Source organism: Crocodylus siamensis, chromosome 2, assembly GCF_052110815.1.
Source record: "Crocodylus siamensis isolate JL-2025a chromosome 2, ASM5211081v1, whole genome shotgun sequence".
Taxonomy (NCBI): Eukaryota; Metazoa; Chordata; order Crocodylia; family Crocodylidae; genus Crocodylus; species Crocodylus siamensis.
Genome location: NC_143396.1, coordinates 227121546 through 227140503, shown reverse-complemented (window position 1 = coordinate 227140503; position 18958 = coordinate 227121546). Strand labels below are relative to the sequence as shown.

At 42.0% G+C, this 18958-nt stretch overlaps 1 protein-coding gene across 7 annotated transcripts in view; it reads right to left on the bottom strand.

Annotated features, from left to right (window-relative positions):
• SIPA1L1 (signal induced proliferation associated 1 like 1) overlaps positions 1 to 18958 on the bottom strand; it is a 431752-nt gene that overhangs the window by 129294 nt on the left and 283500 nt on the right. For all 7 annotated transcript variants that reach the window (XM_090033264.1, XM_090033262.1, XM_090033261.1 and 4 more), the window contains one exon: positions 12356 to 14172. In XM_090033264.1, the coding sequence (XP_089889390.1) occupies positions 12356 to 13853 (1498 nt within the window). In that variant the 5' untranslated portion in view covers positions 13854 to 14172. The remainder of the gene's footprint in view (positions 1 to 12355; positions 14173 to 18958) is intronic.

The following is an 18958-nucleotide window of genomic DNA, read 5'->3' as shown; positions in this document are numbered from 1 at the left end:
TGTCCTGATTCAAACCCAAATCTGAAGATTCAATTCTGATTTGGAGAATCAGTGATTTGGCCATAGATACAGCCTTAAATGTTTTTTCTACATACCTCAAGGTACCAGGCATGGCTCATGAACGCTGAGATGGTGGGGCAAATGGAATGTCCCACCGGAGCGCACGGGGGGCCCCCCTGCATGCTCAGCAGAGGACCCCCTGCCCCCTCCCGGCTTGGTGATTGGCCGTGGTGGGGGAGGAGGGTGCCCTCCCAGACCAAGAAGGCACCGGTCGCTGAGCAAGGCAGCAGGGGGAGGGATCCCCCGTGCACCATGTGGCTGACCCAGAAGTGGACTGGAAGTGCTTCTGGTCCACTTCTGGGTCCACCACCCAGTGCACTGGTGACCCCCCCACGCTCCCATGGGACACTCCATCCACCTCACCATCTCAGTGTTCACAAGCCACTTGGTACCTTGAAGTATGTAGAAAAAACATTTAAAGTTGTGTCTGTATCATTGAATCTCTCTGAATTGATTCAGAAGGTACCAATTTGATTCGGAGAGTTTAAAGGGCCTCTTGATTCGATTTGGAGATTTTGCTGCCAAATTGGCCCGAATCTCCACTGAAACTAATCAGCAACCAAAGCTTTGTACAGTCCTACTACGTAACATATTCCCATGTTACCCTAAATTTACTCACATCCACACACAATTTTCTATTGCTTCCAAATCCCGTTGCACTCAATCACAACAACCACTCTGTTATGGCACACCCATTCTCTTGTGACTTCACAAATCCTGCATCAGGTAGCTGAAGTGGTGGCAACTTCTGAAGACTTGCATGTTTGCTGTAAAGTTGCACCAGGATGAGCAAGGTTGCTTGTATACATGGTCTGTATAAACATCTTCTCTGTCAGCATCTTCAAGATCATAGCATGGGAAGTCAGAACTGGAGTGTCTATCTGAAAGTACTACCATTCATCAGACCAATGTATCTTGGGTTTGTAATTTAAAATGAACAGCTATCAAAAGCATAAAATAGGCTGTTTCTGCACACAAAAAGATTTATTCAGAAGGACAATATGCTAATTTCAGATGAATAACCTACATTTGCTGCACTTTCATACTCAGTATGAACTCTGTTCTCCTATTTATATCTTCAAAAAAACACCATGAATTCTTTATCAACATCTGGTGAAGCTGACTAACTGCATTTTGTTTCTATGAAACCTGCTTCCTGTCCATCTCAATGAGATCCAGTGTTTCAAACTACTTCTCAATTTAGTTTAACACTCACTCCACCAGAAAGAATAACTAGAATCACTGTAATGAGTCTCAAGGACACTAAGACATATTACACAGAGTTTGAAAAGAAACAGATTTAGAAGGCCCCCTCTACATATGCAGGTACAGGTGTAATGGGATCTAATGCGTGTTCGACACAATTGTGTCCCGGTCATGCCACATGTGCATGGCAGAAGGTGCAACTGTGGGAGCATGCACAGGTTCCAATTGAACCTTACTGCCAGTGTAAGTGGAGCTCAAATCTCTAGCTCCCCATGCATCAACAAGAAGCAAATCTCCCACCATTGGCAGCCGCCTTTCTGAAGGGGCTCTGAATCTCTGCTGTGTATGAGGTACAGCTGGGATCCAGAGACCCATAAACTGTGGGACTCTCAGTCCCGGCTGCTCATGAGGTACAGCTAGGACCCAGAGCCCTGCCAGTTCCAGGATTCTTGGTCCTGGCTGCCATGAGGTGCAGCTGGGATCAAGAGCCCCATGTGGACTCAGGGGTTTCAGGCACCCCCAAGCCTTGGGGAATCACAGCAGCTGCGATCCCCAGGGCTCGGGGGATGTATCCCTGTAGATGGAAACCCTGTTAGTTAAAGGGATCCCAGCCGCAGGGGAGACCCCACTACATGTGCAAATTAAAGCTCAGTAGCAACCAGGTATAAAGTTAGCACACATTTTCAAGGCTTAACTTTATAACTTGTTGGAGTTTTATTGAGAAATAGCTACTTTGCACATGTAGCTGGTCTCAAGGTAATTGTGCAATTAACCAGTTAATTGCAGGAAACCTGTAATGTGTGGAGGAGGCTTCCAAAGGACCTATAGAAATTTCAGTTTTAAAAATGTTTCTCAAAAATCATAATTACTATAACCTTCTGACACTAAACATTCAGAAACTATTTTAGTACCAACTTAGAAATGCCAAATGTTTTATGTTTTCGTGAAACGCTATTTAAATAAAAATTTGCATATTTGTAAATACATTGCAAGATAACTCCAATTAACAGGAGAACTCTACAAAGTAATAAGGGGTTAGACATGAAGCTACACAAAACTTGGCACCTTAGTCAAGGGGTAAAATGGAGTTCATTCATGAGAACAAGGTTTGGGAAACTAACCGACTCCTGCACTTCAAGGAGTCTACTCAGAATGTAGCGTGATGGTAGACAAATAAACCCACAATGAACCTCACCGAAGTCAATAGAGATCTTTGTAAGTATGTGCAAGGGTACCTAAAAAAAAAAAAAGAAAAAGACAAAAAAGACAAAAAAGAAAACAACCACCACCTTTATAGCCTAAGACCATTTAATTTGAGGGACTTGTAAAATATAGAGTGAAAAAAAGGTCTTGCCGATCATTTGCAATAGTCATGAAATAAACTTTAAAATTAAAATGAAGTATTTTGTTGTTTACATATCACTTTAAACTACAGTAAAATTACCATTAATATCAAAGGCTGAAAAACTAAGCCCTAGGTTATAACTTGCTATAAAGAGTACAAATATATTTTTAAGTCATTAAGGTTTAATATCTTAACAAAACTTCCTAACAATTAAATCATGGGCTACATTAAATATGTACAAGGTAATTAAGAGAAAGTATCATTTTAAGAACCCAAAGTCCCCAAGTAAAAAAAAATATTGATTTATTTCTCCAGAGGAAGTCTATAAGAAAACACTGTGAAGTTAACTAAAGTATATATTTTTGTTCACATAAATACTTTCAAAGTTTTCCGATGTCGTATTTGGCTTTATAAAGCCTCTTAAGTAACATCTTAAAAAGATAAAATGAAAACAAGGAAACAGCAAAATATTCGGTCTCAAGATGAAATTCTTAATGGAAGGCTTTTCTCATAGCTTATATAACTGACCTTTTTAAATAGTTTTTTTTGTATTTAAAAAGGATATTTTTCAAACTTTTTAATTCATTTTTTAAATATATATTATCATATTTTCAAAAGTCCTAAGTAGAAGCACTTCTGATAATAAGGCCACTTACAGGATGCCTCAATTTTGGCACCTAATGTCAGGAACCCACATTCAAATATTTTCTCCTAAAAATTTAAGTATATGTTTTTCAAGCATACTAAGTAAAGCTCTGTGGTTCTCAGGAGATGAGGTAATAGAACATTTAGGACTATGTCCTGTAAGGTTCTACGTATATATTTTGGCCCACATTTCAGCAAAGCACTAAAGCATATGCTCAACTTTCAGCAACTGAGTTCAGTGGAATTAATCACATGGTTAAGAACACATTTAAATACTGTGCTGGGTTGACACAAAAGCACTCAATACTTTGCAAGAATGGAACCTAATCTGTGAATTGCCTAACAAGTATAAAAGAAAAAAGTAGTCGTTTTTATTTTAAAGTATAAAATGAAATTTAAAGGATGTATCGTTCAGTAGAGTGGTAATAGGAAATGAAGTCTTTCATTCTAGGAAACAAGGTGAAATTATTCTCTTGATGGCAATAAACTAAAAGTTAGTGACAGCGGTTTGGTAGCAGTCTCTGAAAAACTGATAGTACTAATTCCCTTTCATAAAAAATGTTGCTAGAATGAGGAGTCTAAGCAAAAATTCCCAAAACTGAATGGACACATGGGATAAACTACCCTGTGGGTACATCTACATGTGATGCTACATCACTGTAGCAACACACTATGGTGACGTAGTATTGGCGGGTACAAACTGTGACACCACAGATACGTCACTGTAGTAATGCACTCCCTCCCCACTGTAGCACGTTGCTACAGTGACACAGTGGCTAAAAAACAACCATGTGCCACAGGCACTGCACAGTAACAATAGGGCCATAAGCACACATGTAGACACGCCCTGTTGATACAAAAGGAAGTCCTTCCAGAAGAAGGTGGAAACAATTTGATGGAACCATAGGAGGAAAGTCATTCTTTCCCTGCCACTACTGAGCAAATAATAGTATCTATACTTCAATTTCTGAAACAGTATATGAAGCACACTTTCTGAAAGCCAGAAAATGTAGAAAAAATGTTCAGCTTGCTGATAATACACCATAATCATGGAAGATGCTTTCAAATTATATACCTTTGTCAATTTTAGGGGGAAAAAACTCTCTTAGTCTACTATAAGTAATATATTTCTTGCTTGCTCATCAAGGATTTCTTAGGGTGATATCTTTTATTAGACCAATAATAAAATTAGGATAAAGTTACACAAGCTTCCATATGCAAGAAGACATTCTTCATCAGGTCTGACCAGTACAAGCCCAGCACAAAATAGTCATATGCTTGTCCTGGTCAGCCCTAATGCAAATTTTCTTACACTCAAAAGCTTGTCTAACCTTGATTTCTGGACTCTTATACTTACAACATCATTCTTGAACCTATCATAATTTGAGGACTAGAGCCACAGAAATAGGATAAAATTCATCCATTCAAAGACTATGAATTCAGAGGTTAGCAACAAGAATTCATGTTGTAAACTTAGTGTTCATTGGTTGGAAATGACTGAAGAAAAGAAAAACCTGGTTGTACTAGTTGATCCTAGGAGGATTATGAGCTGCCAATGTGAGTGTGGCAAAGCACCTTTCGTGGCTGTCACTAAGGGTTAGGAGTAGCCAGCAAGGTGCAGGCCAGCCATCATGGGGCGGTCACATGACCCCAAGAGGGCCATGTGATTGGAGGACAGAGCTGAGCAGACTCCATTTTAGCTCAGGTACTCAGGATTGAGCCAGTGTGCTGCTGGCAGCCAGAAGAATACTACCCGGCTGAGCTGGTGTTCTTCTGGCTGCCAGCCTGAATATCCTTGGAGATGAGAGAAGGAGCAATGGGAATCACAGGAGACTCCTGGTCCTGGGTATGACCAAAAACTGCATCTGCTGGGGAAGGATGGCCTGGTGGGACTGCCTGTGGTGGGGCAGTTCCCCAGAAATGCCAGGCCAGTTGCCTCCCCAGTGAAAGGTGGGTAGGGGTGACTTATAACGCCAGCTCCCACTACCCAGTAGGTAATTTTAGAGCTGAAACAGGCAGTGGGGCCAGGCACATTTGCAAACACCTGAGCCTATAAGGTGTAAGAAGATCCTGAGTCCCAATGAGGGGGCATAAAGGCCCTTGTGAGGATAAAGGGGCCCCAGGAAGGGGGTGGAAGTTTGTGTGGAGGCCCACAGAGAGTAGAGTGCATGGTGGCACTTGAAAGACCTGTACATGATGGGTGCAGAGTAAGGTTATAGAGAGCGACCTGAAGGGCTGCACTGGGGGTGTGCTGAGTAGGGTTGCAGGGACAGTTTGAAGGGCAGCACATTAGACAACCCCCACGAGTGACAACAGGAGCAAGTTGCCCAGCAAAGGACTAGGGGCAGAATTCAGCCCAGTGCAAGGCATAAAGCCAGTGCTGCGTGTGGACCGGCTGGAGTGAGAGTAGATAAGCCTGATGGCCCAAGCAGGCTGCTCATGGAGCAGAGTGGGTTGCAAGTGGCACAGAGAGGGGCAGTATGAAAGAGGCCCTGTGAGAGGGGGCAGAGCATTCGAGTAGAATGTTAGAGGACCAGCAAAGAGCAGAGTTTAGCCCAGCCTCAGGCCAGAGCTGTTATCAATTTGCGATGCCATCTGCAAGGCATGGAGCATGGTATAGGGAAGGCTGGATCCATGTATTTCACCCTAGGCATCAGGGCATTAAATGGGCAGCCTCCTGCAACTTACTTCCACTGTATTAACCAGCAAGTTGTGGCAGGCGAGGCAGGGCAGACTGCCCTAGACAGAGGGGCAGGCCGATGTTAAGATCTGGTTGAGATCTAGCCCCCTATCCCAGTCAGGCATGTGAGAAAAGGCACTTACAGTCCTAAGATATATCAGTCATTCCACTACAGAAGATAAAAATTAGTGCCACTGTACAGTGCCCTAGTAGAAACTCATCTAGAACCCCATGTACAATTCTAGCCATGTCTATTCAAGAAAAATTAATTCCAACCTAAACAGGGCTATTACCATGGAAACAGGAATGGAAAGCTTATCATACAAAAGGAAACTAAACTGGGCTTGTGAAGTCAATAAAATGAAGATTGAAAGGGGATAGGATTGCTATTTTAAATATATTAGGCTGGAAGGTAAACATCAAGGAGGGAAATGATTTATTTAAACTAAAGGACAATACTGGCCTTATAAGAATACAAAAAAAGTGGGGATAAACTGGTTGTGAATAAATTTAGGCTGGGAATGGGATTTTTTTAAGTTTTAAAACCACCAGAGAACAGATGTTTTGGAACAGCCTTGCAATAGGAGTTGGGGACAATCACGGACCACTTTTAAGGACTGATTGAGAATTTGCAGAAATTTACTATGAAATCCACAGTTTTACCAGATACACTTGATGCAACTAACCTCATGCATGTCTGCCTCTTGAAATACACATTTATTTTCAATAAAAATGTTAATTGTGCAAATGCCAGAAATTTCCAACAGAAAGTAGTGTTAATGTAACACTAAAGTAGTATAATACTTTGAAACGACAGTTCCCTGAGAAAGTCCTGTCCCCTTCCACTAACTTCTTGTGTAGCAGCAACATAATACATTTAAACCCTGTTTTCCTCATGCTTTTAGGGAAGGTTTATTATCTGTCTTCTTTTTTCTGTAAAGCAAAAAAAATATTGTATACATACATACATATGCCAATAGGGCAACGCACACTAATAATCATGAATCGGGGTTTTCCATTTGCTGTGGAAAAGCATGGATTTTCTCCTTTAATGGAGAAAAATCACAGCTTGTCTCTTTTAAAAGGGGAAAAAAAAATCGGTGCTTTTCCCCTTTAACGGAGAAAAACATGGGAAACAAATCAAGGCAGGAGGCACCAGGTGAATGTGCATTTGCATATACATGTGGCAGCCAGGCAGTGATGGATAGCAGCTCCCTCCAGGTAAGTTATGGGCAGGGGACACAGGCTATGCTCTTGCTTGGGGGAGCGGGGGAGAGAGGGGAACAGGTCTTGCATTGGAGGGGCAGGGGGGGCACAGGTCATGCGGGGGGGGCATGTGCCCCTCAATATTTTTACATGCACAGAGGGATGTGGGGTTGCAGCCAGGCTACAGTGGTTCCAGGCAGGAGCCACCTCCATGGCCATTACCACCAAGGTGAGGTGCCCCCTGCCCTCCTGGCAGCATTGGAGGAAACAACTCCACATAGGGGTGCAGCCCTCGGCATCCCAATGACATTCACCTGCATGTCGCCAGTACAAAAGCCCTAGCCAGCTGGTCAGACTTTGGGTTCCTCCTAATTGTCACCTACCACAACTTGATGTATCATTTATTTTCAGGTGGGGTATTTCTCCACCCGAATATGACACTGGCCACATATGCCCACCGGTGAGCTCAGCTCACAAAAACAACAACAACAAAAAATAACTAAGCTGTTTTTTCTAAATATGTTACTAAAAGATACATTATCAAAATATAAAAACAAGAAGAAGATTCTAATGCTGTATCACTTTATTAGGCAAGTGCACCTGAGTAAACTAGAAAGTTAACATATTATCCTGTGGGGAGCTTAAACAAAGAAAATGGAAATCATAGTGTGAAAGAAAGTGTACGTCATATAGTCAATTGGCTTGCATTAAAGGCAACAAATGAAACCAGTTAGCTACAGCAGGGACCTTCTCATCAGAAAGACTCAAGTAATTTTTGGAGATACCAACTCAAAGCATTTTGAAAGCTCATACAGAAATATTATCCATATACTACTATTCAGGGAAATAAACACTGCAAGGTCCAGAATAGTGATCCCTGTAGGTAGTTTTTATTTGAATTGCCATACTGCCTAAATCAGGGGTGGGCAAAATATGGCCTGCAGGTTGAATCCAGCCCTTCAAGCACTTTCATCCAGTCCACAGCATACCATAACAAATAGGACCCTGCCCAGCCCTTCCGCCCACGAGGGTAAGAGCGAGGCACCCACATGTATACATACACCCAAACATACCCTATTGTGCCTCGCTCCCACCCTCGTGGGGAGAAGGGCCCAGCCAGCATGCAGCTTCCAGGTTGGGCTGCTGCTGCCGCAGGCCCCGGGGAGCTGCTCCGCTTCCCCAGCCTCCCGCTTGCTCCAGGCAGCCTGTAGGGAAGCAACCGGGGGGGGGCGGGGTAAGCTGGGCAGGGCTGGTAGCAGCATGAAGTCTGCACCCAGAGGATGATAGCAGCACAGATGGCTGAGGGTGATAGCTCAGCCACACTGTGTGTGGGAGGTTTGGGGGTGTGGGAACCCCCACCACACTCCCCCCCATGGTGTGCAGCCATTGGCAGGCCGTGGCAGCAGCACCAGCAGACAGAGGTGCTCAGGGCACTCGTGTCTGGCGCAGGTACCTGACAGGTTGTGGCTCTGGCCACTCCTGCACATTGCAGCGAGGGGTGCAGCCTCCACTGGGCCGTCTATATTTTTGGCACTCCCCACACTTGCACAGCATGGGAGGGATGCCCCACACATTGGAGCCAGCTGCCTTCCCTGCCGCAGCTGTGCAGCACAGGAGGGAAGCCCCAGGCACAGCTGGCCCCTGCCAAGAAGAGCCCCGTGCAGCCCCAGATGCAGCCTGCCCCACCCTGATCTGGGGTGCACATGCCCCCCTGTACCCTCCTGGGGTGCAAGCAGCAGCAGAAACTGCCTCCCCCCTCCCCATGAGCTTTGGGTCCACCCCCTCACCCACCTGGGCAGTGCCTGCTTCTGCCCCCTCCCTCACCGTGGGGGGGGAGGGTGTTGATCAGCACCCGCCCACCCCCCTTCCCTCTCCTCTCCCCTCCCACCACATGGACTTACCAGCTGCAGGCAGCTCTCCAAGCTGCCGGCTGTGCTCCTCACTGCCTGAGTGCTGTGTTAGAGCTGTGCACAGCACGGGCATTTATTGGCCAAATTATCAGCCCCATTGGGCCTATATCCAATACAGCCAGTTTTCTTTACATCAGTACCGATCCAATATCAGACTGATGTATTGGTGCATCTCTACATCTAAAAACATCTACCTTTCACAAAAAAAGATGAGGTACTGAAAAAAGCAATACTTTTAGTGCACTGAAACTCCATATAGATTCTCCCCTATTGATGACATGCCATTAGGGCAGTGGTTCTCAACTGTTTTTACTTCAATGCACTCGTTAGACTTGAGGCATCCTCAGAAAATGCTAGCTCTTCGCTTTTACTCTTTTTTGACTACAGGAAAATAGAGCAGTTCTTCTATTGCAAAGAGCTAAGACCACAACTGGTCAGAATGTTTTTAACATTACAGATCCCTACTGGAAATCTCCAGTTTTATCTTGTGAATCATGGGTAAGTGTATGCACACTTAACAGTGGTAATATTGCATGGCACTCTGCATCACTGTCACAGGATGTCACTACACCCTGGTTTAGAATCATTCTGTTAGGGTGGCTATCCATGAAAAGCCAAGTAACAGATTAAATTTGAATAATGGGCCAAGATCAGTGATTCTTAACCAGGGTCCTGCAGGATGCTGGGGTGCCTCAAGATTTTTCCAAGGTTGCCACAGGGGGCCACACAATGTTAGCACAGTGTGCACACATGATTCCCAAGATAATCCCAGAGATTTCAAATAGGAATTTATGGTATTAAAAGCAGCCTGTCCTATTGCAGGGCTTTCTGAGCTCTTTGCAACAGAAGACTTACTCTGTTGTTTTTCTGTAGTCAAAAAATGAGTAAAGAATAAGACCTGATACTTTCTGAGATGCTGAGAATCACTGCCCTTGATAGTAGAGCCTGAAACCATGTCAGAAACAGCAGATAGTCACTGACGGAGCGAAAAACCCCCAAAATAGTATCTGTGCACTCTTTAAAAAGAAAGTGGAAAGTGGCTGACCAGTTGGATAACAACAACAAGTCACAGAAAACACCCACACAAGCTACTGTAGGTTGCTTTCACCTGCTGCCATGCATCTATACTGGAGTTACTCAATACATGAATAGTAAATTGTTTACAGTAAGAAATTACTCTTTTTATTGCCTTTTAAAATCTGTTAATATCTAAATAACGAGGAGAGACAAATATCTGACTAAAAAGTGAAAGAAATAATTAAGTGGAAGAAATAAGTAAGTAAAAACTTAGTTCTAGAAATTTAAGCTTTAAATTTCATTTTTTTCTTCATGCTATTCTTCCAACATTCTTTCAAATAGCAGGAAAGAACAAGGGCCCAGGAATCAGAGAAAGAATAGAAGAAATAATTAAATGTGGAATCGAGGAAGTATTCAGAAATGTAGAGATTTTGTAATTTCCAGATTCATTTCAACTGTTCATCTAACCTATTTAATTGTTCATGTTGCAGTTACTTTCATATTATCTAAGATTAAGTAATTAAAGATTAGTGAAGGAAATTAGTATAAATCTCAGGCCTAAAACATAAGCCATTTAATCCTTTCCCTGCCTCATCTCCTGCTACCTAACCCTACCAGAACCTAACCCATCATTTCCCACCTAAACCTCAGATTGGGAATGCCCCGCCCCACCACACTTTTTCTGTTTTCTGTGTGGTACCATTGCATCCATTTGTACATCCTCTCCTTGTTGCTCCTCATCCCCATGTTTCCTTTTCATTCTACCTCCTGCTCTTCTTTCTGTACCTTGTCCCTTTTAATTCCTTCCTGTCTCTAGCCCACTTCCAGCCAGAAACTAAAGTTGTTCCCAGTTCCAACAGTGCCAGTTGTTTGCTTTGGGCCCTCCTATGCACACAAATCTCCTCCTCCAGCTCTTACAGATTGTTCCCACGTTAGCAGAGTCTCAATTTATTTCAGCTGCTCCAGATGTTAGTAACTTGAATGAGAACACAGCAGAGGCCTACCACATACCTTCCTTTTCTTATCTTTACTACACCAAAAGACATGACAGCACCAAAAACAAGGGCTATCCTAACCCAGACCTCTAAGGAAACCAACAAATCACTAGATATTAATACTAATAAATGGTTTTTATTAAAGATTAGATACCTGCACCTCTAATTCAGAGTCCTTGAAACTAAAACTTTAAAAATGAAGCTTTTTTATTTTTATTTTTCAAGTTGTAGGTAGCCTTCTAGAGAGTGAATTTATACCTTTGTAGTTTCAAAAAGTATCAAACTTATTCATTCAGGCATTCTTGTACAATAAACTTTTTTCTAACTTTTTCTTGAATGTTTGGTTGATACTTCTGATACCAACAATGTTGATATTTCTCCTTCAGGTCAAGGGAAATATTTTCATGCCATATCTGAAGTTGATCAAGTAGCTCATCAACACCTATTCACTTAGGACTATTTCTAGGATTATTCGGTACTTTTGTATTCTAATCATACTACTGTAGGAAAGAAATTAAAATCATAAATACTCTACCTAACAGAGAAAAGTGACCCAGCTATTCGTATTTCTAAGCCTACTATGACTGACAACTAGCATAGTGTAATTGTCACTGTTTTTGAGAAAAGCAGTGTAGCAGTGTAGTAGCAGTAGTGAGGAACTGTGTGTCCAATTTGCTTTTGTTCGTAATACTAAAAATGTCAGTATCTAAACCCCCCCCCCCAGATTTTACAGTTTAATTGAAATATACTAGTTGTTGATTGTGCACTGACCATTCTCAACACATTTTAGAAAACCATACTTCTCTAAAAACCACTCCCACATAGGTGTGGCCCTTAATGCAAAGCTCATTTTAATTACAAAGCAACGTTCCCTTAACTTTGAACCTCTAATGACATTTTTTACCTAGCAAGTCCTTGGTTCATTAGTTCTTAAAGTTTCGGGATTTTCTCCCATTTTTTAACCATTTACGATATTTCTTTTCTTGGTACCAATGCTGGCTTTCAAAAGGCATGGTTTTCAATTTTAATTGTGCCTATGCTGGAACACACACAAGACTACTTTTCCACAGTAGCAGTCATGGATGAAAAGTGATTTTCTAGTACAGCATGAACAAATTCATACCAACAAAATTGATTATAATCACTGTTGTAGCAAGTGTTTAATTTTTACCTGTAAGAGCAATCTGTAAGTCATTCAAATCTTACTGTTATAGGCAGACAAAATTTCACATTTTAGCTAAGCGACAAAATACTGCTATATAATGTGGGGGGGGTGGGAAAGACTACCTACCTTTCTGATAAAAGAATTTCCGATAATAATATGCACCAAGGTCCACATGTTCAACAATATATCTCTTCACTCTGTCTAAATGTAAAACCAGATTCTCCTTGGGTACTTCAAGTACTGCCACTCCTGCATTTGTGCAATGGGAACTAAGAGTAGACTCAAAAGAGGCACTTTCACATCCACTGAATGAACCCGAATTGGATTTGGACAGGCTGATCTTCCTCTCTCCTTCCCCACCAATCTCATTACGAAAATAAGGACAACTCATCACAAGTTCATTGCTTTTATCATCCCCCTGGTCCATATTGAGACTTCCTTTTGAATTCAGGTCTTCAGTACTGCCCATGGGAGAATTGAAACTTGCAGAATGAGACAAGGGTCCAGAAACCAAGGATGCGACAGCAGCAGCAGAAGCTCCTGTTGTGGTGTTCCGTCTTTTAATAACGTTATGTCTATTGATTGCTGCTTCATTCAAATCAAATAATATACTCTGGACATCATAATGGGCAAAACATTTTGGACAAGTCCAAGGTCTGACACTATCTTCAGACCTGTTATCTTCAATATCTGAAGACTTTCCAAGTTCCCCTTCACCTTTGGCATTACGCAACTTACGAAAAATAGAAGAATCCCCTGTCTCTGACTTTGAGCGCCTCTTGAGTGGTTTTTCCCTTTCCTTAAAGAGTCGTAGGTTCTCTCTCTGAGTGATAGGCCCATCTATCACATCCAAAGAGAATCCTGAACCCTTGCTTCCACTGGCTATCAGAAGTTCACTGAGCTTGGCTGCAGCTGGGCCTCTATGATCAGACTTATCATCTTTATAACCCTTTAATAAATCAAAAAAACTATCCCCTGAAGTTCCCTGCTTATCTATTGAAGATGTGCTGCCATACTCCCTATGCAGTGATGGCCCAGATTTAAAAGTTGGTGAAATACATTCATCAAAGCTATCCACATCAAGCTCACTTATGGTAATATCACTGTTGCTGCGCTGTCTTATTCTGCGAAGAGCTTTCCTGGGGGAACTGGGGTATCCATCAGGTGTTAGAAACCGAGAATCTAGGTTCTCAGATTGTCTTGTTTTGTTTTTAAGGGTGTTCTGGATACTCTTTAACATGACAGAGTCGCTAGCATTCAGATTTACAGAGCTCCCCTGACTCCCAGGACTACTTTTAGAAGACATACTATCAAGGCAGCTTGATGTTTCAATTTCCTGACTTGATCTACTAGTTTCTTTGATGTTGTCCTTCCTTGGTGGCCAGTCAGCAATCCTTGCTCTAACTCCCATTTTAGGAACACCAGGAGTAGAGGTAAGATGATGGGAACCTTCATTTCGTGGAGGTCCAACTGGAGCCATGACTGCAGATCCTAAGCTGCCATTCTGCGACCTAAAGCGTCTCATGTAAAAGTCATCTGAATGGACTTTAGAAGTGCCATCTGTTCCAACTGACACTCCAGTGGCAACAGTCCGCTCAGTCTGGGACCGCTTTAAGCTGGTCATGATTTGAAAATGTGTTTAGCCTTAGTAAGTTCCAAGAAAAAACACAGTCATGTCTGCTTTTTAAATGCACACCTCCCTTTTGGAGAATAGTTTCCAAAAAATACAAAGGTTGCATGAGATCCCACTCGTGGTCATTTAAAGAAATGGTTAACAGAGAGATGCATGAAAATCAGGTCTTCAGTATGTTTTGATATGGAATAGCCCCTTTAGCGTCTGCATTTCAACAGCCAGCCAAGTTCCATTATGTTTCGACTGTCTCAACATCACTTGGGTTCCAAATCTTCAATTATAATCCAATTGTTTTATGCCTATTTTAAGCCTGGGGAAGAGAAAAACAGAAGTATTAGGAATTTTATGTAATTTATTTCACAAGCAACTAAATGAGTTCTTACACTGAAGCAGACATCTAAAAACATTCAATTTTTACACTTCTTCACTATATCTCAAAAAACACACAATGGTGGTAGTGCTGGAGTCTCCAGGTAAGCTGCTTACTAAAAGGATATTGTTTAATTTTGGAAGAGGCATTTAAGAAAAATCCCTTCTTGCTGAACTAATGGTGTGTTATAGCTTAGTTGCTAAAGAGTTATACAAACAAAAGAGAGCAAATTTCTTCAGGTGTACAATTCTGAGTGCAGACATGACATCCTATTAATCTTCACTAGGTCACTAAATGTGTCAGTGTAATAACTGTTACCCTAAGCAAATGAGAAGCACATGTACTGCAGAAATATTTTTTTACTGGACAGACAACACGCTAGCTAAGTTAGACAACTAGAATTCTTTCAAAGGTTGTAGCAAAACTAATGTTAAGATAGGAAGTCATTAGACATTAATATCCCTTGCTCACCCTTTGTTACTCCTACACCGTTATTTACAATAACGAAACTGGAGAAAGCTAATGATATTATAAAATGGTTCTATTATAGATGGCAAGTGTTTCAGCAATATTCCATGACTTGTCTGATTTGCACAGCAACTGAATACTTCAGAAAATAAGAAGCATCCCCTCAACCCTGTCTTCACAAATGCTGTCCAATATATTCCCACACGCACACTTCCGCATAACCTGATAGGGAAATCTTTTACTCATTTCACTTGCTGACAAAATATTGCAGAAGAGTTCTTCTACATTTCATTTCCACAGGGCTATTGAAATTAAATGCTCTCCCACACCTCATCAGCAATGGAACTGATTACAATGCATTATATTATCCCTTGAGGAGCTAAAAAACTTCAGCAAATACACCCTGGTTGGTATGAGACAAAGGCATGAGTTTGTCAGCATAAAATCTGTATTGCTGTGTTCATCCTTTAAAACAATGAAGTAGATAGTTTTCAAAGGCTCAACCAATTACACAAAATGTGGCCTTTAAATACTTGCCAGATATGCGTGGAAAGATGCTGCTGAACCAGCATCAAGTTGACAGGGCAGTATTGTCTATGAATCAAGCCTTCTGACGCTTCTAGGAAAACCAGTACTTTCTGCCGTCTCTTCTCAAAAGAGTACTTACTTCCACAGTAATTAAATATCCAGCCAGAACATTTTCTGCCTCCAAAGGCAGCATGTTTTAATTCCACTTGCACTAGATAGCATGGGCTTGAAACAGCAGCTGCTATTTATATGAAGCTGAACGTTTAAGGATGTTTAAAATGCCAGCCGACTGCAGTACACATGGCAAAAGCAGTGCAAGCAGTTTGTGGTGCTGCTGAATCTATGCAGCCATTCAGATAAATACAATGGTTTCCCTAGTAATTCTCCTTCATCCACTATTGTTAAAGGTATAATAGTTTTCCATGCCTAAATAATTAAAACAGTTAAAGGAACTCTTGAAGCTTGGCCTGGCTACTTCAATCATAAAATTACTGAATTTTTGGTTATGCTGCAAACTATTTTAAGCCACACTATTTCAAACACTATTCAGCTTGAAAACCATAACAACTTCTAGAAAATTAAAAGTAAAACAGATGCAGTATGCATATAAGTCATACTAGGGGATGGAGTAATTCAAGTCTTGACCATAATCACAGAATAGATCAATGTTTCTCCTACAGCTGTCACCAGTGAACTAGAAAATATGTTAACAATGTAAGTTCTAAGATGTGGGAACATTATCTGCTTGTAAAGAGTCCTTTGCTCTTATTAAGAAAGGATGAGAGAAAAAGAAACCAAGAGCTAGAGAGATAAGAGTAGAAGACGGTAGACAAGGAAAATGAGACCGGAACAAGGAGAAAGGGATGGAAGAAGAGGAAAGACAGAAACAGGAATAAATTGGTGAGCACTCACAAGTAGTCAAGCTTGCAGTTTGGAGGGAAACAAGCAGAAGTCTGTCCCCATCGCAATGCATTCTCCTCCAGAGTCTGAAATAAATCCAAGATTCCTGACTCTCACCACTCCTCAGCTCTCATCAAATATTTGTGAAACTCACTGGCAAAGTGGCACCTCACTTCCCTCAAGTGCTGATCCACACAGTGGATGACAAACCTGTTACTGCTACCAGACATTCCATTAGTTGAAGTAGCACAAGTTTGTATGATGGCTGAAAGAATTGGGAAACTATGGGATGAACTATGAAATGATACTGCATAGCACTTTTTTTTCTTTTTTTAAAAACCTAAGAAATGACACAGGGGGAAACCCCATTGTCAACAACAGGGTAACTGGCAGAAGTACATTTAATGGCGCAAAGGGGCCTGATCTCTACATGTGTATGGCAGGAGGTGTGATTGTTGTAATCAAGGATTAGATGATAATCCCAATCATGCCATTACTATTTGCCAGTTCAGGGCAGCCTGGGATCATAATCCCAGAGTCCCCCTGCACCAGCAAAATGAAAGAGGTATGCCTGCAGGTCCAGCTGGACCAACAGTCACCATATTGTCAGCTGGCTCCTGGGAGCCTACCAGGGACTTAAACAGTCTCCAGTGCTCTCTGGGGCCCTGGGTGACAATCAGCTGATTTCTGGCCCCAGCTGTGACAGCTTTTAGTCTAGTTGAAGACTGGGGCTGTCCAGGCTGACAATCAAATGAATGTCAAAACCCAGCTGCCAAGACTGGGGGAGGTAGGGATGGCAGGGAGTGGAAGGGCTTCTCCTGCTGAGGCATTTAAACCTCACTGGAAGCCTCTGATCCCCCACACCTGAGCTGCTGGGCATGAGATTTAACGTCCCTAGTGGAGAAGCCACCTCAGAGGCACTCTCTTAAAACTCTAAAACTCCTTGTGTGCTGTGACCTACAATGCAGGATATGGGAAGTTGAGAGCTCCCAGCTCCTTAACCCCATACTGCGAAGTAGCATCTGCATATGTGAAGCAGAGCCTAAGCTGCTGCTTCCATGCATGTCCTAGGACCATCAAAAAGTAGGCATGCAGCTAGAGCTCCCAGGTCCTGCGTTCAGTGACTCGGAGATTGGGGACACTCCCTGATGTCAGGCTAAGAGCATCTCCTGCCCCTTTTGCCTTAGGGAACTGGATAGGAGTGTCAGGTCCAGAACCCAATTCTGTCCCAGTCCAATCCAACTGACTGGGTACAGGGTGGTCATATCCCCAACCCTGGGGCTGCCCCATGCCAGATCTCTATGCTCAGCTGAACCTTGGGATCCATCACAGGACAGCCCTGACAAGTCGCACATTCAATTTAAGGTGCGATACAAACGAGCCTCAAGGATGTTACACACTATATGCATAATACCTTTGTGGCTTGTTTGCTAAATTATTACGCCATAAATTAGCTTTAATGTGTTGCATGATTAACACCTTAATCATGCCTTAAATGTAATGTGTGCCAGAGCCCTAAGTTTGCACAATCAAACTCTCCATAGTTGCCATGCAAACTTATTTTGGCCCTTTTGCACATATAATAATACAGTCTTCAATGGCATGTTCTCATCCTATATTTTCCATGAGATCCCTGTCTTATTCGCTATACTATGGGGATGAGCTAGAGCTATATAGCAAAGACGTCGGTTTTCTACAGGTCCCTACTTCAGTTGCGCTCAGTGTTTTGGCTTTATGAGCGAAAAGAACATTGCGGGGCTGGTCTGTGGGCAGACAAAGCCCCAGGCCACCCCAAACAGCCCTGCATGCCTGATGTAGCATAGAGGTCCATGCTATTCAGTCCACAAGGTTCCCCACAGGTCCAGAAGCAGGAAAGCAGCAATTAATGCTGCCACCATTCCCCGGCCACCAAATTTTCAAGCCTGTGGGGAGCCCTGCACATCGAATGATATGGCTCTGCAGCACATGGGTAGAGCACCTCTACCCTACTTCATTTGTTGGAGAAGTCAGAAGATATATATTAAATGAAGTAAACTGATGGAAAAAAAAGGATAGTCTTATTTAAACAACTGTAGGTTCCGCTGAAAAATTGGATTTCTCTTTGGTTGTTCATCACAGAGCTCCCAAGTGCGGCTAATCAAAGTCCTAAACCAACATTTTCAGATGTGGTCATGTATTGTGTGCCCCTCTTTGCCCAGGTGACTGAATTGAGAAGTGGGGTCTGTTTTGCAAAAGTACCTAAAATAAGTAGGAGCTGTGCTATGAATATAAAGTACTGTTTTATATGAGGTTAAATGCACTGAAAAATCACCATACCAAACATCTCAAAATCGGACACCTAAATTAGTAGACAGGAGATCCATCTATTCCTTGCAGGTAATGAAAATGAAGAACTGTCAAGAGACCAAAATGTCAGAGAGGTGTCTGAACAAGCTGCATTTGAACTGAAACAAGTTCAGTGGTTAGGTGGCATTGATGAAAGAATTGTGAAGAAAATAGAGAATGGTGTGGCTGAGTTGCTAACACAAAATATGCAATCTTGTATTAAAATGAGCTAGGAGTACAGAATAGCCAATATCGTACCCATCTTTAAACAAAGATGACAGAGGTGATCATGGGAATTAAGAGAATCTTGCTTCATTATGTAAATTAGTTGCAACTATAATTAAAGAGAGAGTTGTAACCACTAGATGTTTACAAAAAGCCTTAGCTAAAACTCTCTCACTAAAGACTATTAAGAAAAATAAGCAATCACATTAAAATTATAAGTAATGATATTATTCATATCAGAAACCAGTTAAGAGATTTTTAAAAAAGAGAGAGAAAGCAG